General features: G+C 42.6%; 1 protein-coding gene across 8 annotated transcripts in view; it reads right to left on the reverse strand.

Annotated features, from left to right (window-relative positions):
- Window positions 1-20994, reverse strand: part of kank1a (KN motif and ankyrin repeat domains 1a) — a 260651-nt gene that overhangs the window by 74098 nt on the left and 165559 nt on the right. For all 8 annotated transcript variants that reach the window (XM_072590828.1, XM_072590818.1, XM_072590809.1 and 5 more), the window contains one exon: window positions 17210-17323. In XM_072590828.1, coding sequence (XP_072446929.1) covers window positions 17210-17243 — 34 coding nt within the window. In that variant the 5' untranslated portion in view covers window positions 17244-17323. The remainder of the gene's footprint in view (window positions 1-17209; window positions 17324-20994) is intronic.

Below are 20994 nucleotides of genomic sequence, written 5' to 3' on the forward strand. Positions count from 1 at the left end.
TTCAGCCATACCTCATTCTAATTAAAACATACATCATAAATTTACCAGAGGTAAGAAGGAACCAATTATGAAGTGAGGCGCAATTTTATTAATTGTTAACATTCAGAAAGATAAAGTTGCAATATAAAACACACTCAGATGTCGGTATAAAGTTAGAAAGTGGGGAGTATCCAGTATAAAAAAGGAAGCTAGAAGAAAATGCAGTTTAAAGTTTTCAGAGTGTTCCTGAAGCATTAGGTTTGAAACGGAGATTGACAGCATGTGCATAAATGTGTTTGAGAGTCTGCATGGGAGAGGGAGAGGGAGAGGGAGAGGGAGAGTCCATTTGAGAGACAGACACACAGAGAAAGAGGAACTGTGTGCAAAATGTGTGCGCACGTGAGAGAGAGAGAGGGGTGTGCACACGTGTGGCAGAAAGAGAGCACTTTTCTGACAAAGTGAGAATGAGCACGCAAGTGTGCAAGAGTGTATAAAAAAGAATGAGAGAAAGAGGACAGATTAGATATTTGTTTGATGAATGAAATTTTGGAACCTAATTACGCACTCGCCTTGGTACAATGAATGAATAACTTAAATTTTTAAAATCTAAATCTATTTATTCCAGTTTGCGAAGATCTACATGAAATCCTCTAAATAACACACCTTTCATGCAAATTTAATTTTGCTGTTAACTTTGCTTCTCTAAAAAGACAGAAATAAATTCTAGATAAAGACGTAGCTAGTCTGCTTACCGAACGGTGATAATCCTTCTTTCTCCCACACAGTGAAAAATGCAAGTCTTTAGCACACTTCACAGTTGGACTGTCTCATTTATTCCTGACACATCAGCAGGCAAATAACTAGCATTGCTAAGGTCAGCTTGCTCAGTTCTTTTGGAATTTCCTTGTAAACAGTGTAGTGACTGCCAAGCCATAGGTTTCAATTTGACGATTATTCCTAACGCAAGTTAGCAATGTGGCAATCACCCAGGGTTTCAGAGGGCTGTCCTTCAGCTTCATCTGCACAGTCCAGATGAAGTGAAAGCAAGGTTTAATTATTATACAGCATGCACTGGCAACTGTGTCACAGTAGTTTAAGATTAGACAAAGGCTGCAGATTTGATTGCAGCCCAGAGGAAACACTTTGTTTTGTTTTTATCCACAGCACTGACATCATGGCTTGCTTTCTCTCAAAATAAAATGGTTAAGGCATTGGGCCAGCTGGATTTTATATGGTTTACTTTCTTAGTGCCAGCATAGAATTAAAGAATCAAAAATAAACAAGCTTTAATTATATAGAAATGCCTTCAATGCATTACTCAAAAAATGAACTTGGGAGGCTCAAAGTTACATAGCCATATGTGCTGTGCTTTTTTTCATTTAGTTAAAACATACAATCTGCCTTCATGTAACTCTTTGAAAAAACTTTGCAAGTCAAACAGGAACACAGATAAAAATAAAAGAGTTCCTCAACTGAACTGACATTACAACAGGTGGTTAAAACGATTTAAGCAGCATTCTAAAAGCAGAGAAAGGACAGCAATAAATGTTCAAAGGCGGGAATTTCTCATGCTTACTCCAAGGGCATGACTACCTGCCAATGCAAAGGAATTGCAGAATTCACCAACGTCAGACTCAGAACAACACATATTCTTTGGAGAACTGGAGGGTTGGAGGACGTTACAGAGAAATACCACAAAAGGAATCTATACAACGGAATGAAAACATTTTTATGTCATTGTTCATCTGGGTGCCTATGTAACTTAGCAAGCATTTTTCTCAAATCCCTTATAAACTTCTTATCTTCCACCTTAAAATTTAAGTCCCTTATTATTGACCCTTTGACTAAGGGGAGCAGCTGATTCCTGTCCATGCTCTTCATAATCATATACGTGACCTTATTCCTCACAATTAACCACTTGGCCAATAGCTGGAGATGGATGAGAGCTTGCGAGGGCAGAGAAAGATCGAGGCATGTTTTATGGTTGGTTTGTTGGACTAAGGGCAGATGAAGCAGTCAAAAGAACTATATAAAGCATGTTTATTGTTTTATGTAGAAATGCTTTCAATGCATTATTCAAGAAATGAACTTGGGAGGCACAACGTTATGTACATCTGCACTGTTTTTCTTAAAAACTTAGTAAAACATACAACTTACTTTTATGCAGCTCTTTGAAGAAACTTTGCAAGCTGAATGAACAGCTTGACAAAGACATTAATTAGCTCCTTGCACCTTTTAGAATGGAGGGTGGAGGGGATGGGGATTCAAGGAGAAAGAAATAGGAGCTAGTTTGGAAGTCCTGAAACTTTGACCAAGGGGAGAAGGACAGATACTGTGATCTGATCCAAACAGTTCTATTGATGAAGGAGCCTAAACTAGTTATACTAAGTAATCAGAATCCAAGGCTTATTTTGTACGCAATAAGCCCGATTTTTTGTTTGTTTGATGTAGGTAATTTCAAACCTCTAATTCAACAAAGCAAGAAAGATTTAATGGTGAACATCAAGAGTGTAGGTTCTTCTAACAGCCTGAATGGATGGGTTCTATGTATCCAAAACCATGCTTCAGACCCCTTGTATTTATGAACACAGAATACCTGCAGCTTTGGCATTAACCAGTGTTTGGTTAAAACAAAAATCTATTCAGCAATTGGTAAGGTATCATCTGAAACCAACTCCACTACACCAGCCACATGCTTAGGATGCCTGAATTCCAAACTACCAAAACAAACCGTCTTCACCCAGCTCAAGGAAGGCACTTGTACAAGAAGAGGACAAAGGAAGCATTTCAAAGTTTTCCTCAAGAAATGCAACACAGTTGGCAATGTGTGCGAGACCCTCATTCAACACGGACCATCTTAGAGGACACAATTTATTGAGAACACCCAGCAGAAAGAGGAAGTACGGAAAAGGAACTGGGGAAAGGAATATCAGCAATGTTGAGGTGAAGGACCAATCCCACCTCCTGGAAGTACCCATCAGGCGTGTGGTCAGAGATAGGGCTTTAGGATCAGGCTCATCAGCCACACATTGACCCACAGAACCCAGAACCAGTGACATGGAATTTGCTAGGTGGACAATCAATCAATCAGTCTTTGGAGAGGGAGGTCATTAGTGAGTGATTGCCAATGACAGAGTGGAACAAAGAGGGTAAAACATGAAGACCATGAAACAATTTAATTTCAAGAGGCTGGCATGGGTGACTGATGTGACAAAGTTGGGTCAGATCTAGTCAGCATTATGAGTGACCCATGAATCAAGATGAAGGTTCCTTGTACATTCAGCTTCTACCAATATTTTCATTACCCCAATCAGGGGTTTTCTAAACCTTGCTTAGGAAGAGGCACCACGAAACAGAAACTCTTCCTCTTCTGGTTTGATTCAGAGTTAGTTTCCGTGCCGCTTTTGGCACTCTGCAAATTTCTCTCAGCACCTCAAGGAGTAGTATGGCCGCTCCCAACAGTAATTCAGTAAACCCGCTGGAAAACCTTCAGTGCTGACTGGATCAGGCTCAGCTAGCCTCAAATAACCTGAACATGTCTATTGTCTAGACAAACGCTTGAAGAATAGTAACCTGGGCAAAGTGCCAGAAAGCAGCATGAATTGTACACTGGCAAAACTCAACACCCACGAGAAGGAAGAGAAAAACTTTGGTTTAAACAGGATTCAAAGATTCGGCCTTACTATTTCTTTTGTGGTTTGGTCCCAAAACAACCCGCATAGAGAAAATGGAAAATGAGATGCATGGTGCCAATTTACAAAGATTATATTTTGACATTTTATTCAAATAATCCAGAATCCTAAGTTTGCGACAAAAGGCTTCTATTGGTTAATATATTTAGCAGCTTCCATTGAAAAATGGTCAAACTGATGAAATAAGATCCTAAAATGTAAATCATTGAAAAACTGCATTATCCTGTACAATCAAACTAAACTCAACCATTGATTGATTGCGATTAAAAACTGAAAAGAAAAGAAAATGTTCTAAAAGCCTCAAATCACTAGTGGAAATAAAAACCCACCTAAACAATGCAAACTCGAGTCTCCACCAGGTTCGTAGCTGCTGCAACAGGAATAAAGCTCATGACTTTCTTTCAAGTTTTGAACCCCATTCATTGGAATCACCAGGTGAAGTAAGATCGTTTCTGTCAACATTGTGAACTGGAAAATGGTGATAACACCCGCAAACGAGCAAGCTGCAGTACCTGAGAAAGCTGCTAATTAAAAAGCCTATTTGGTGAAATGATGGGATCCAAAAAACGACAGCAGTCACTAAATTTTTTAAGGATTATTCCATGTGACATGAATATCATTCACTCAGCAATTCAAGAATGTGGTTTGCCTTCTCGAGGGCATTTGGGAATGGACTATAAATGCTTGCCGAGCCAAAGTGCTATAAGTACATTGACCGTGCTGTTAGAGTGTGTGTTCCAGGAGTTTGACCCATGACACTGAAGGAACTGTGATACAGTTCCAAGTCAGGATGGTGTGGGACTTGGAAAGGAACCTGCAGTTGGGTGGTGATCCCATTTATCTGTTGTCCTTGTCTTTTGAGGTGGTGGAGGTTGTAGGGTTTAGAAATTGCTGAAGCAGCCCTGGTCAGTTGCTGCAATACATCTCACGGATGGGACAGACTGTGCACGGGGCACCTCATTCACCGCCCATCAAGCAGCTAGATCAAGTGTTGTTGGAGCTGCACACACCCAGGCCAATGGAGAACAAGGTCACACCGATGCCACTGCATCTTGTAGGTGGTGTACAAGCCTAGTAATTCAAATACTAACACTGCAAAGTGCAGAATCTAGTCTCTTAGCTGTTTCGAATTGATATGACGAGTCCAGCTGTTTCTGATCAATGGTATTTCCCAGAATCTTGATATTTGAAAATTCGAGGGGAAAGGTCTTGTTGGAAATGGTCTTTGTCATTGTAATGTGATTTTCATCAGCCCAAGCCTGGAGGTTAACCAGATCTTGCTGCATATCTAAACAGATTGTTTTGGTGATTGAGTTATAATTTGTTCTGAACATTGTGCAAACATTAGCTGCACTTCTGACCCAATGATAGAGAGAAGGTCAATGAGGTAGCTGATAGATGTTAGATACTAGCCGAGGAACACCAGGCCATCTTGTGACAAGTGGTGGTGTCCCTACTACTTGTTCAAGCCCCACCTACTCCAGAGGTGTGTAATAGCATCCCCGAACAGGTTCATTAGAAAAATATGCTCAATAAAGATTTTGCATGAGGAAATCCTGCAGTGATGCCTTGGGGCTAAGCTGAATGATCTTCGATAACCGCCATCTTTTGTACTAAATATGGCTCCAACCAGTAGTGTTTCCCCTCTACTTTCCACTGGTTTCAGTTCTGCTAGGGTTGTCTAATGGCACACTCTTATCAAATTCATTGTATGAGGAGTGGCTGAGGACTCTGGGTCTGTACTTGATGATGTTTAGGAGAATGAGGGAGGATCTCATTGAAAACTTATAAAATCCTGGGACCCTTGAATAGAGTGAATTGAATTTATTGTCACGTGTACCAAGTCACAGTGAAAAAGTTTTGTCTTACGAGCAATGCAGGCAGATCACAGAGTTCAGTAGCATAGATAAGTAAATAATAGGTATAGGTAAACAGCAGCAAAAACAAAAACACAGGTACAGGCGAATGTTAAGAGTTTGTGAGTCCATTCAGTATTCTAACAACAGTGGGGTAGAAACGGTTTCAAAACTGGCTGGTGCGTGTGTTCAGGCTTCTGTACCTTCTCCCCGATGGTAGAGGTTGTAGAAAAACATTGCCAGAGTGGGATGGATCTTTGAGAATGCTGGCGGCCTTTTCTTGACAGCGGGCCTGGTAGATGGATTCTATAGATGGGAGGTTGGCCTTTGTGATTGTCCAGGCTGAGTTCACTACTCTCTGTAACTGACTCTGATCTTGAATGGTACAGTTGCCATACTTGGTAGTGATACACCCAGACAGAATGCTCTCGATGGCGCACCTATAAAAGTTGGCACGGGTATTCACCGTCATGCCAAATGTTCTCAGTTGCCTGAGGACGAAGAGATGTTTTTGGGCAATTGTAACCAGAGCATCCACTTGAAACGTTAATCATGAGTTCCTTGGTTTTGCTGTCATTGAGAACTAGGTTGTTCTCAGTGCACCATTTTTCGAGGTCTTCCACTTCCCATCTGTAATCTGTTTCATTGCCATCTCAGATTCGACCGACTGTGTTGGTGTCATCAGCAAACTCTTAAATGGCATTAGTCTGGTATTTGGTGACGCAGTCTTGGGTATACAGTGAGTACAGTAAGGGGCTGAGTACACACCCCTGGGGGCTCCAGTGTTGAGTGTTAGGTGAGGATGAAATATTGACCCCAATCTTCACTGATTGAGGTCTATGGATTAGGAAACTGAGGATCCGGTTGCAGAGAATGGGGCTTCGTCTGAGATCACTAAGTTTAGTAATCAGTCTCGAGGGGATAATAGTGTTGAAGGCTGAACTACAGTCAATGGGTCGGATTCTTACGTAGCTGTTCTTGGTGTCAAGATGTTCTAGGGAGGAGCGAAGGGCAAGTGATATGGCATCTGACATGGGTCAGTTGGTCCGATAGGCAAATTGGAGTGGGTCAAGAGTAGTGGGGAGGCTGGAGTTGATTAATGCCATGACTAGCCTTTCAAAGCACTCCATGACCACCGAAGTTAGGGCCACTGGGCGTTAGCCATTGAGACATGCTGCATGAGCCTTCTTAGGTACAGGGATGATGTTGGCCTCTTGAAACAGGCAGGGACAGTGGCCTGCTGCAGGGAGAGGTTGAAGACGTCCAAGAAGACCTCTGCCAGTTGATCTGCACATGCTCTGAGTGCACGGCCTGGTACTCCGTCTGGTCCCATCGCTTTCCTTGGATTCACACAAAGGAAAACTGATCTGATCTCTGATGCAGTGACTGTTGGGATAGGCTTGTCAGGACTCGTCGGAATAGGTGTTGCCTCTCTTCCGATGTTTTGCTCAAAGCGAGCAGAGAGTGGATATGGAGAAGATCGTTCCACTCTGAGGGCCTAGGACTCAAGGGCACAGCTTCAGAGTGAAAGGTTAGAACTCAGATAAGGAGTAATTTCTTCAGCTAAAGGGCGGTAAAATCTGTGGAATGAATTGCCACAGAGGGCTGCGGAGGCTAAGTCAGTCATCGAGTGACTTAAAGGCAGAGACGTTTGTGAGTAATCAGGATATCGAGGGTTATGGGGAGAAGGCAGGAGTTGAGAAAAATATCAGCCACGATCGAATGGCAGAGCAGCCTCAATGGTTCAGTAATAATCCTATATTTTACCATCTTAGTGTTCCCTTGATATCAAAGGCAGTCACTCCCACCTGGTTCCTCGAGTGGGGTGGGAAGGTTTGGTGGCGGGGTGGTGTCTAGAAGGATCTCGTAGAAACCAATAAAATTCTAACAAGACGAGGCATAATAATCACAGGAAGGATAATCCCAACAATCAGAAAGTCCAGAACCAGAACTGTGTCTCAGTCTGAGGATACAGGGAAGGGCATTGAGGGCTGAGATGAGTAGAAGTACCTTCACCCAGACAGTGGGGAGTCTGTGGAATTCTCTGCCACAGAATGTAGTTGAGGCCAAAATACTGAATGTTTTCAAGAAGAAGTTAGATATAGCTCTTGGATTAAAAAGATCCAAGGATATGGGGAGAAAATGGCAACAGGTTGCAGAGTTAGATGATCAGCCATGTTCATATTGAATGGCAGAACAGGTTCAAAGGGCTGAATGGCCTACTCCTATTCCTATTTTCTACATTCAGGACCCCACCCTGACTGCATTGTGGGTCCTTGTAGTGAGGTTTAACATGGAGAAGCACTGATTCATCAGCCAAGAGAGAGCCAAGGGTTGGTGATCTGCAAGAGCGTTCCCTGCGCATTGTCCAGCTAATAGAATGATATTTCATGGGGCTCGGAGTCAATGTTGAGGACTCACAGAGCTACTTCATCTAGCTAATCCTATTGCACCATCCCTGGTGGGACTGTGCTGTCAGTGGATGGAACTGGGGATGGGGCAGTATTGTCTGGTACATTAGCTGTGAGGTATGATTGTGTGAATGAGTATGTCAGGTTGTTGCTTTCCAAGTCTGTGAGACTGCTCTCCAATTTCTGGCACAAGCCCTTTGACATTACCCAGGCAGACTTTACAGGGTTTACAATGTTGTCGCTTCCAGTATCTGGGTTGAAGCATTCAGCTTCTCTGCTTTTGGACCTTTCTCCCAGCAATTTTATACAACAGAATGACTTGCTCAACAATTAAGAGTCAATCACAGCAGTGCTGCAGTTTCAGCTCTGGTTGATCTACACAAGTCCTTTGAGATTAGAGAAGTGCAAAGTGTATTTCTGGGAGGACGTGCATCCAATATCATGAGAATTACAACTTCAACTTGTACCCAATACTTATTTACTTATTGATTTCAGAGACTAAGCATTGCGGCTGGTTTCTGCACAGCATTCAAAGCTCAAAAAAAGGGACTAAGAATTGAAGGTAAGAAAATAAGAAACACACCTCAGCTACAAATCCTTGACAACAATATTTTACAACTAAGGCTATAAAACTGTAGCTAACCATGGCTGTGGGGGAAAGTGAAAAAGAAAAGGGAGAATAGAATAGAACAGCAATTTATTGCCATGTCTAGTTTTACAAAAAAAGTGAAAATTTTTAAGGAGAAAGAGAAGAGAATTAGAAAGAGAAAAATTGAAAGAAAAAAAATTTAAAAAGCTTAATTCTACTCGTTAATGTAATCTTTACGATTGCATGATCCATAGGTCTCCATTCATTAGACTTTGTTCATTGAATACTCTTTTCTTAATGTTCATTTAGTTTGACACATGCAAACACTCACTCAGTCACAGCCCAAGACCAACACTTGCTGTTGTACAGTTGCATCGTGCTAAGCTCAGAACAAAAAGGGCAAGGAATTGAGAAGAAGTAGTTCCACTGGCTGGCTACAAATCTTTAGGAGGAACAACAGTTTACAACTAAGGATATAAAATTGTAGCTGTGTGGGAAGGAACATTTATACTGTCATATACCACTTAGTACTTACATCTCAGAAGATTTGTTAAGCCTTTCAGAAAATAAAAATGCAGATTGTTAAATTATGCATTAATCTGCACATGTGTTCAGGTTTATGTTAAACTATTTACAATTCAAATCGGGTTGTTCTGGACAGAAACCATAATTTTGAAACATTGATTTTGTTATTTTAAGTTAACTATAAAGTTATCAACTTAATGCTTAATTGTTTTATCTGGCAATTTACAGTCAATTCTGTGCTAAGATTGGCATGGAGCTATGAAAGATGATTTAAACTAAATGACAATGAAGGAGAATTTTCTTGATGCAGACATGGGGTAGTCGAAAATGCATTATATCTCTTATCTTATCACCAAACTTTATCAAAAGAAAAGCAGCAGAAATTCAGATACTGATTGACACTTATTTCCCCAAATTATACATAAAAAGATCTTTGTGGGACTATCTTCTCCCTTTGAATCCTCCCACTTCCTCCAGACCAAAGGCGTAGCCATGGGCACACGTATGGGCCCCAGCTATGCCTGTCTTTGTTGGCTATGTAGAACAGTTGATCTTCCGTAATTACACTGGCACCACTCCCCAATTCTTCCTCCGCTACATTGACGACTGCATTGGCGCCATCTCGTGCTCGCGCGAGGAGGTTGAGCAATTCTTCAACTTCACCAACACATTCCACCCTGATCTTAAGTTTACCTGGACTATCTCTGACACCTCGCTCCCCTTCCTGGACCTCTCCATCTCCATTAGTGACGACCGACTTGACACTGACATTTTTTACAAACCCACCGACTCCCACAACTACCTGGATTACACCTCTTCCCACCCTACCTCTTGCAAAAATGCCATCCCGTATTCCCAATTTCTCCGCCTCCGCCTATCTGCTCCCAGGAGGACCAGTTCCACCATAGAACACACCAGATAGCCTCCTTCTTTAGAGACCGCAATTTCCCTTCCCACGTGGTTAAAGATGGCCTCCAAAGCATCTCGTCCACATCCCGCACCTCCGTCCTCAAACCCCACCCCTCCAACTGTAACAAGGACAGAACGTCCCTGGTGCTCACCTTCCACCCTACAAACCTTCGCATAAACCAAATCATCCACCGACATTTCTGCCACCTCCAAAAAGACCCCACAACCAGGGATATATTTCCCTCCCCACCCCTTTCCGCCTTCCGCAAAGACCGTTCCCTCCGTGACTACCTGGTCAGGTCCACACCCCCCTACGACCCACCCTCCCATTCTGCCACCGCAGGAACTGTAAAACCTGTGCCCACACCTCCTCCCTCACCTCTATCCAAGGCCCTAAAGGAGCCTTCCACATCCATCAAAGTTTTACTTGCACATCCACTAATATCATTTATTGTATCCGTTGCTCCCAATGTGGTCTCCTCTACATTGGGGAGACTGGGCGCCTCCTAGCAGAGCGCTTTAGGGAACATCTCCGAGACACCCGCACCAATCAACCAAACCGCCCCGTGGCCCAACATTTCAACTCCCCCTCCCACTCTGCCGAGGAAATGGAGGTCCTGGGCCTCCTTCACCGCCGCTCCCTCACCACCAGACGCCTGGAGGAAGAACGCCTCATCTTCCGCCTCGGAACACTTCAACCCCAGGGCATCAATGTGGACTTCAACAGCTTCCTCATTTCCCCTTCCCCCACCTCATCCTAGTTTCAAACTTCCAACTCAGCACTGTCTCCTTGACTTGTCCGACCTGCCTATCTTCTTTTCCACCTATCCACTCCACCCTCTCCTCTTTGACCTATCACCTTCATCTCCTCCCCCACTCACCCATTGTACTCTATGCCTCTCTCTCCCCACCCCCACCCTCCTCTAGCTTATCTCTCCACGCTTCAGGCTCACTGCCTTTATTCCTGATGAAGGGCTTTTGCCCGAAACGTCGATTTCGCTGCTCGTTGGATGCTGCTTGAACTGCTGTACTCTTCCAGCACCACTAATCGAGTATCTTCTCCCTTTGTCCAGGCCACCAAGGACAAGGACTCAAAGTACCCCAAGTATTTGTTACAGCATCAAATTAAGGAAATATACAAGATGGCATCAAACTTTACCCCACAACTAAATTAGTCCAAGCTTTACCTAGTCACTTTATTTATCCTACAATGGGAAATTGAATGATTACAATTTTTACAGCTTCCCTGTAATACCTAGATCCAAAACCCACTCTGGCCATTTCCTTAGTAGCCCTTAAGCTGATCTCAGTCTCTTTAAAGATCAATGATACAAATGGAGGTCATCACCCATTTTGAAGATGTAGTTCTGGTGTGGAGATCATGGCCCAAAGTTTCCACTTCCTGGATCTTTGGAGACTGGACATTATTTGAAAGATGCTGGTCATGACTCAGCTGAGGATAAGACAAACAGGCTCCAATGGGGATTGCCTGGAAAGCCTGGTGGGCAATTTCCCCTTCTCTGCAAGACCATGTGGAAATGCCCTTCACTCGGAGGCAGAGTCACAGAAAGATCTTGGAACTTCCAACTTAGTTGCCTGGATATTTATCTGTGAAATGCTGGACAGATTAAAATTATGTCTAGCATCTGTGCAATTATACAACCGATGCTGAATCCCAACCCCAAATAACCTCACTGCCATCCTCCCCACTGCCCAACTCACTTTCCTCACTCAAATGCATTCACTCGTGCACTGAAACACTGTGCAATGTTCCAGAGCTTTACAATGCATCAGTGAATGAAGATCCTCATAGAATACAGCACGAAGAGCTATTGAAAAAGGGATGCAACTTATCTTCCTTCAAACCAACCATCCTTCATCTGTTCACTGCAACTCAAAATGTTTACACTCTTTCTCTTGACTGATTCTCTCTCCACAGATGCCACCAGACCTGCTGAGATTCTACAGTAAGTTATGTTTAAATTGCAGACTTCCAGCATCCACAGTACTTCGCTTTCAATTGGGTTTATCCTGTCTCAGGAGGTCCAGACACACCCAGGTAACATCCCATTCCTGGCTAAATGTGGGTAAACGTGAGGTGATTCACTTTGGTATGAGTAACAAAAAGATCGGGTACTGGGCTAATGGTCGGATACTTGGTAGTGTGGATGAGCAGAGGGATCTTGGTGTCCATGTACACAGATCTCTGAAAGTTGCCACCCAGGTAAATACTGCGGTGAAGGAGGCATATGGCGTACTGGCTTTTATTGGTAGAGGAATTGAGTTCCGGAGTCCTGAGGTCATGTTGCAGTTGTATAAGACTCTGGTGTAGCCGCATCTGGAGTATTGTGTGCGGTTTTGGTCGCCATACTGTAGGAAGGATGTGGAGGCACTGGAACGGGTGCAGAGGAGGTCGACCAGGATGTTGCCTGGTATGGTAGGAAGATCGTATGAGGAAAGGCTGAGGCACTTGGGGCTGTTTTCATTGGAGAAAAGAAGGTTTAGGGGTGACTTGATAGAGGTGTACAAGATGATTAGGGGTTTAGATAGGGTTGACCATGAGAACCTTTTTCCACGTATGGAGTCAGCTATTACAAGGGGGAATAGCTTTAAATTAAGGGGTGGTAGGTATAGGACAGATGTTAGGGGTATATTCTTTACTCAGCGAGTCGTGAGTTCATGGAATGCCCTGCCAGTAGCAGTGGTAGACTCTCCCTCTTTATGGGCATTTAAACGGGCATTGGATAGGCATATGGAGGATAGTGGGCTAGTGTAGGTTAGGTGGGCTTGGATCGGCGCAACATCGAGGGCCAAAGGGCCTGTACTGCACTTTATTTTTCTATGTTCTATGTTGTATAAATGCCAGTGTTGTAATTCTACTGAACAACCTGACCAAGGAGTGGCTCGGTGTCAGTTAGGTCAGTTGGTTGGATGGCTCGTTTGCAATGCAGAGTGAGGACAATAGCCAGGGTTCAATTCCCGCACTGGCTGAGATTACCATGAAGGACTCTCCTTCTCAACATCTCCCTTGCCCGAGGCATGGTGACCCTCAGATTAAACCACCACCAGCCGTCTCTCTCTAATGTGAGAATAGCCCAAGGGTGACTTTCCCTACCTTTATCTTTTAGTTCTGGAGCACAAGACCACAATACTATTGACAGAATGTTGTCAGGTCACATAATCTTTGTATCATTCATTGCCTTCCAGCACTTCTTAATGTCACAAATTGACTAATGTTGACGCTAATGGCATTGGAGACCTCAGGAAGGGGCTAAGATGGATCATCCACTTGGCATTTTTGGCCGGAGATTATTGCAAATATTTTGGCCTTACCTTTTGCACTGATGCACCGAGCTACTCCATCATTTAGGACAGGGGTATTTGAGTAGCTTCCCCTTTCGGTAAGCTGAATACAGTGAATGGCATTAATTGTGTTGGTCTGAGAAAACACTATGGAGCTAACAGAAAATGTTCTATGACTGGGATCATAGCTACTAAGGTATAACTGGCAAAGAACTTTTGTTTAAAACAAATATTGTCTGCAAAATCAAAGGCCTGTATAGCTGAAGCTATGGACCTGGTAGTGAGCTACCGTCAGGTATGGTAATACTGGGGTGAAGATAAAAGTTTATTAAATGGAGGCATCTTGAAAATGTTACAACATTGACCACAATACCAGAAAAGAATGAATCAGCCGACTCTATGACATACAGTATAATGAAAACTAATTCTGCAATTACATCAGAAATGTAAAAACTCCAAGTGCATCCAATGATGCACACAAGTGACAGAACTTGCATAGTGGAGACTGAAAGAGTCATTTGGTTAAACAGTGTTAAGGACAAAGTAGAGGCTGAGCGATTGTGATACTCGCTATCAAATGGGGAATTTTTCAATGGGGGGGTTTAAACTAACTCTGCAGGGGCATGGGAACCTAGACTGTAGCTTTAGGGTGCAGGACCTGGAGTGTAGGGAGGTTAGAAACATGGCATCAATCTCAAAGGAGGGTGCCCGTAAACAGGAAAGTGGCTTGAAGTGTGTATACTTCAATGCCAGAAGTATACGAAATAAGGTAGGTGAACTTGTAGCGTGGGTTGGTACCTGGGATTTCGATGTTGTGGCTATTACGGAGACATGGGTAGAACAGGGACAGGATTGGCTGTTGCAGGTTCCAGGGTTTAAATGTTTTAGTAGGGTCAGAGGTGGGGGTAAAAGAGGGGGAGGTGTGGCATTGCTTGTCAAGGATAGTATTACAGCGGTGGAAAGGACGATGGATGAAGACTCGCCATCTGAGGTAGTTTGTACTGAGGTTAGGAAGAGGAAAGGTGAGGTCACCCTGTTAGGAATTTTCTACAGGCCTCCTAATAGTCCGAGAGACGTACAAGAAAGGATTGTGAGGATGATTCAGGAGAAGAGTGAAAGTAATAGGGTGGTTGTTATGGGGGATTTTAACTTCCCAGATATTGACTGGGAAAGCTATAGCTCGAGTCCATTAGATGGGTCGGTGTTTGTCCAATGTGTGCAGGATGGTTTCCTGACACAATATGTAGACAGGCCAACAAGAAGTGAGGCCATACTGGATTTGGTTCTAGGTAACGAACCAGGCCAGGTGTCAGAATTGGAGGTAGGTGAGCACTTTGGGGACAGTGACCACAATTCGGTGACTTTTACTCTAGAGATGGAGAGGGATAAGTGTGCACTGCAGGGCAAGAGTTATAGCTGGGGGCAGGGAAATTATGATGTGGTGAGGCATGACTTAGGATGTGTGGCTTGGAAAAGTAGGCTTCAAGGCAAGGGCGCAATTGATATGTGGAGCTTGTTCAAGGAGCAACTATTGAGTGTCCTTGATAAGTATGTACCTGTCAGGCAGGGAGGAAAGGGTCGTGTGAAGGAGCCGTGGTTTAATAAGGAATTGGAATCCCTTGTTAAAGGGAAGAGGGTGGATTATGTAAAGATGAGGCGTGAAGGTTCAATTGGGGCGATTGAGAGTTATACGGTAGCCAGGAAGGATCTGAAGAGAGAGCAAAGAGCAGCAAGGAGGGGACACAAAAAGTCCTTAGTTGGCAGGATTAGGGAAAACCCAAAGACTTTCTACAGGTATGTCAGGAATAAAAGAATGACTAGGGTAGGAATAGGTCCAGTCAAGGATAGTAGTGGGAAGTTGCGTGTGGAGGCTGAAGAGATTGGGGAGACACTGAATGAATACTTTTCGTCAGTATTCACTCAGGAACAGGACATTCTTGCCGATGTGAATACTGAGTCACAATTAATTAGAATGGATGGCTTTGAGGTATGTAGGAAAGAGGTATTGGAAATTCTGGAAAGGGTGAAAATAGATAAGTCCCCCTGGGCCTGATGGCATTTATCCTAGGATTCTCTGGGAAGCAAGGGAGGAGATTGCAGAGCCATTGGCCTTGATTTTTATGTCCTCGTTGTCTACAGGAAGACTGGAGGATAGCAAATGTGGTTCCCTTGTTCAAGAAGGGGAGTAGGGATAACCCTAGTAACTATAGGCCAGTGAGTCTCACTTCTGTTGTGGGCAAAGTCTTAGAGAGAATTCTAAGGGATAGGATTTATGAACATCTGGGTAGGAATAATGTGATCAAGGATAGTCAGCATGGTTTTGTGAAGGGCAGGTCGTGCCTCACAAACCTTATTGAATTCTTTGAGAAGGTGATTAAGGAGGTGGACGAGGGTAAAGCAGTAGATGTGGTGTATTTGGATTTTAGTAAGGCATTTGATAAGGTTCCCCATGGTAGGCTACTGCAAAAAATACGGAGGTATGGCATTGAGGGCGAGTTGGAGGTTTGGATTAGGAATTGGCTCGCTGGAAGACGACAGAGGGTAGTAGTTGATGGCAAAGGTTCATCTTGGAGTGCAGTTACTAGCGGTGTTCCGCAAGGATCTGTTTTGGGACCATTGCCGTTTGTCATTTTTATAGGTGACCTAGAGGAGGGGCTAGAAGGTTGGGTGAGCAAGTTTGTGGATGATACAAAAGTCGGTGCAGTTGTTGACAGTGAGGAAGGATGTGGCAGGTTACAGTGGGATATAGATAAGCTGCAGAGCTGGGCAGAAAGGTGGCAAATGGAGTTCAATATGGGTAAGTGTGAAGTGATTCACTTTGGTAAGAGTAACAAGAAGATGGGGTACTGGGCTAATGGTTGGATACTTGGTAGTGTGGATGAGCAGAGGGATCTTGGTGTCCATGCACACAGATCTCTGAAAGTTGCCACCCAGGTAAATACTGCGGTGAAGAAGGCATATGGCGTTCTGGCTTTTATTGGTAGAGGAATTGAGTTCCGGAGTCCTGAGGTCATGTTGCAGTTGTATAAGACTCTGGTGCGGCCGCATCTGGAGTATTGTGTGCAGTTTTGGTCGCCATACTATAGGAAGGATGTGGAGGCACTGGAACGGGTGCAGAGGAGGTCGACCAGGATGTTGCCTGGTATGGTAGGAAGATCGTATGAGGAAAGGCTGAGGCACTTGGGGCTGTTTTCATAGGAGAAAAGAAGGTTTAGGGGTGACTTGATAGAGGTGTACAAGATGATTAGGGGTTTAGATAGGGCTGACCATGAGAACCTTTCTCCACGTATGGAGTCAGCTATTACGAGGGGGTATAGCTTTAAATTAAGGGGTGGTAGGTATAGGACAGATGTTATGGGTAGATTCTTTACTCAGCGAGTCGTGAGTTCATGGAATGCCCTGCCAGTAGCAATGGTGGACTCTCCCTCTTTATGGGCATTTAAACAGGCATTGGATAGGCATATGGAGGATAGTGGGCTAGTGTAGGTTAGGTGGGCTTGGATCGGTGCAACATCGAGGGCCAAAGGGCCTGTACTGCGCTGTATTCTTCTATGTTCTATGTTCTCCAAGGTGCGATGTCTTTGAGTAAAATTGTAATGAAATGTGTCACTTGCAAATGCAATGAAGTTAGCATCAATTTTTCACCACTAATTACATGCTGTTACAAATGAAATATTGCCACCTAATAAAGTACATTCATTTATACTGTAGCATTAATTTCATTAAGTTTTATATTGATGAAATCATTTGAGTTTGTTATCGATTCATTATTTCATTACAGAAAAGCAAATCTAGTCAGTTCAGCAGAAGTAGTGTTTTACGTTGACAGCCTGCTCCATTTATTTGGAATTGAAATCCTATTGGATCTAAAAGTGATATGCTCTGGCTTTGATTTCGCCATGGAAAATGCCCACAGTATGATCTTGCAATAAAAAAGTCTATTACCTGGAACACTCCCATTAATCACAGTGTGAGCCATATCTGCATCTGTTTATTCATAAATCCACAAAGACATTAGTCATGCAACCACCATGCATCAAGTCCAGTCAGTCATGCAACCTGGAAAAGGAAAAAGAAAATATTTGTGTTAATTATATTATCACCAATATGGAGTTGGCACAATTTGCCTCCAGTGGCATAAATCAGCATCACTTTCACTGCATGGTGCATAACAATTGAGGTTAGAAATACAGAAGAATTGCACATGGTACCACAAAACCATCTGGATTCAATTCTAGACAATTTTCAAAGAAGTCTTTCCAGTAGCTTTTTGGATACAGGCATATACTTCTTTGAAAATCTAGTCAAATGAAAAATCTCAGGTAAGTTTGAGGCCCATGGTTTCAGCCAGAGTGTCAACTAACCGTAAACTGGCTTTAATGTCTGACCAGGGTCTTGACTCCTCAGTGCCTATACTGTCAAACATTTATTGATCGAAAAAGATTTGTTCAGGATGCCTCTGGGATCCAAACCAATGATGTGATTTTTCTAGTATTACAAGAGTGGTCATTTGGGGATGTTTCAGATGGTCACCAATGCCTGGATTTGGAAACCATACACAGAAGGAAATGGAAAAGAAGGGAAAAAAGACTGTAATGAAAAAAAAAACTCATTTTCTTAAAAATGTTGGAAAACCTATCCTATGATGTTCAGAAGGTGTGCTTTCATATTTAATTTGATGACATGACAGTATGCAAAAACTGGATTAACCAAGTTTTTAATCCATTGAGAGACATATCAAATGGTGTTAAATTCATCACTGGCTTTCCTGACTTCTAGAAAGACACATACAGAAACCATGAAAAGAAAATGACTGATCAAATGGGGATGTGAAATTTCAGAAAGTATCTTATAATTTATTTTATCATCTTAGGTAAAGGATTTTGTTTTCTTACAGAGGGTGGTTCACACGTGGAATAAACTTCCTCAGGAGGTGCTGGAAGTGGGTACAATTACAACGTTTACAAGATATTTGGATAAGTACATGAATTGGAAAGGCTTGGAGGGATATGGGCCTGGAGCAGGCAGGTGGGACTGGTTTAGTTTGGGATTATGTTCGGAACGGACTGATTGGACTGTAGGGTCTGTTTCCATGCTGTATGACTCTAGGATTCTCTAAAAAGAAGTTTTTATTTTGTTTGCTTATGTCTTGTACAAATAAACTGATACTAATACTTCACAATAGCAAACATTTAAACGACTTAAGTAGTCATAGGCTATCCTGTTGACTCACATTCCACAGGCTACACAAACAGAACTTATTCATAGACATGCTTCTCACAAATACCATATATACTGGTGTAGAAGTTCTCATGTAAACGTTAGCCCTACAATTTATGGTCTGAGAACATTTATTTTTCCATATACTTCAAGTAAACAATTACCCAAGTTTCTCAGGGATCAAACTGCATTGTGATTGCTAATTACTTTGATATAATTATCGTGGTTCATAAATTTAAAAGGCACATCTAGGATTTTCATTTCACCCAATTCTAGTGAGAACCTGTTAACCAGGTGTTACATAATCTACTTTGGAGGAAAAAAACCCAAGTACAAAACCAGTTCAAGCCGAAAGAAAAAGAAATGTGACATAATGAGATAACTTGAATAAAGAAATTGGTCACATCACCCACAGATCAATCTGATCTATAAACTCGGAGGTACAAAGGATAATGATATTACTGAGCTCAAGGCCAGTGCTAAGTGATGCATCAGATTCACCAAAGGCACTATTTAATCATCGATCAATGGCACAATCTTTTCAACCCTTTGCTTGACCACAAAGATTTTTCATCCACATTACCACACAGCTTTTGTCACATTTCAATTAGAACAATAAAAGCTACCAACTTCCCTGTCCAATAGTGACTAGAAGAGACTCATTCCTAAAAGGTGGACTATCAAAGATAATCATTTATGGAAAAACTGCACCACAGTACAGCACAGGAATCGACCCTTCAGCCCATCATGTCTGTGCTGTCCATGATGTTAATTCTAAACTAGTCCTATCCACCTGCACGTGGTCCGGATCCTTCTATTACCTGCCTGCTCAACGGTCTGTCTTCATGTCCCTTATTATGGAGTTATGATGAGGAAGTCACCAGCAAAACTGTCAATTATGAAGATAACCAGACAGGTCCACATAGTGATGTTATGCAACCACTTATTGGAACTAATTGCACAGGGATTTGGACAGTGAGCATTGTGACTTTGAATGCAAACTATTGCAGGTAATTTCTAATGGGCATTTGCATTGTGTTGAATGAAATGTACAAAGTTTGCAAGATTTTTGTTACAAAGTAAATTTTGAAGAATTAATATGAACAATTTCATGTTCTGCTTTGATGTTATGTCATTGTAGTGGTCCTTTTGAGCCCAAATTGAGCATATCAATACTCAAAAATATTACCCACTTAAAAATCAAGCCCATAATTTTTGGACTAGCAAGTTTCCCTCACAAATTTAACTTTTTAAACCAATGTCTGTATGGTAGCTTCTCTTTAAGCTGATTTAAGTTTTGACCTTTCAGACATGCATGCTAACACAATGCTGGATGTTTTATTTTTATGGCCAGGTGCCTTTGCCAACACAGTTTCCTTGCCAACTTGGCCTGATATGCAAGATTTCATGATATTCCCAATGCAGATCGATATTGATCTTTCCTTTTGTCAACGTGTGATTACAAACTGTTGAAATGCAATGTGCCTTTCGTCTACGAGGAGACAGTGAAATCTTTACAAGTTGATTCCCCTCATAAATCTGGGACATCATGCAGATGGCCAGTTAGCTTAGCTGGTTGGATAGCTGGATTGCGATGCAAAGTGACATTGACAGCGTGGGTTCAATTCCCACACCGACTGAGGTTACCATGATTGACTCTCCTGCTCAACTTCTTGGCTCACCTGAGACACGGTTACCCTCCGGTTAAACCGTCTCTGTCGAAATAAGAGAGCAGCCCTTAATAAGAGGGCGGAGCTGGTGGTAGAGGTTTGTTAAATCGGTCTGGAGGCCTGCAACCAGCTGTGTACCTCAAGGATTGATTCTAGGTACACTGATTTTCATCATGAATATCAACAATGAGAATATAGGAGGTAAGGGTCAATAAGTTTGTGGATAACACAAAACCTGTTGATATAGCTGACTGTGAAGGTGATCTCAGCGTGTGAGATCTTGATCAGACGGGCCAGTGGGCCAAGAAGTGGCAGGTGGAGTTTAATTTAGATAAATATATGATGCTGCATTTTGGTAAGGCAAACCAGGACAAGACTTAGACCGTTGATTTCAGTGTTGTGTGCATCTAAGAGTATAGCGACTTTATGTTTGGGGGCTGCACTGTCCCAACATTCTCTGACACGAAGACAGAAATTGCTGGATAAACTCAGTAGATCTCAGTATCAGCGTGGAGGAAACAGAGTTAACGATTCAAATCTGGTGACTAGACACTTGAAGGGTCACGGAACTCAAAACTTAACCTGTTTTCTCCCCACAGATGTTACCAGACCTGCTGAGTATCTCCAGCAATTTCTGTTTTTGTTTTAGATTTCCAGCATCCCCAATTCTTTTGCTTTATTTCAGTTGCCGATTTTCTCTTGAGTGTTTCAGGGCAAAGATTTTGATCAATCCTCAAAGCTGGTGATTTTGTATTTTACAACTTGGTCTTCCAATAGCAGCCTAGCGAGGCTTTCCGCAGTTTGCGTATTTATCCTAAGACATCTTCCTACAAAGTTGCA

Source organism: Chiloscyllium punctatum, chromosome 2 (genome assembly GCF_047496795.1).
Source record: "Chiloscyllium punctatum isolate Juve2018m chromosome 2, sChiPun1.3, whole genome shotgun sequence".
NCBI classification, from domain to species: Eukaryota; Metazoa; Chordata; class Chondrichthyes; order Orectolobiformes; family Hemiscylliidae; genus Chiloscyllium; species Chiloscyllium punctatum.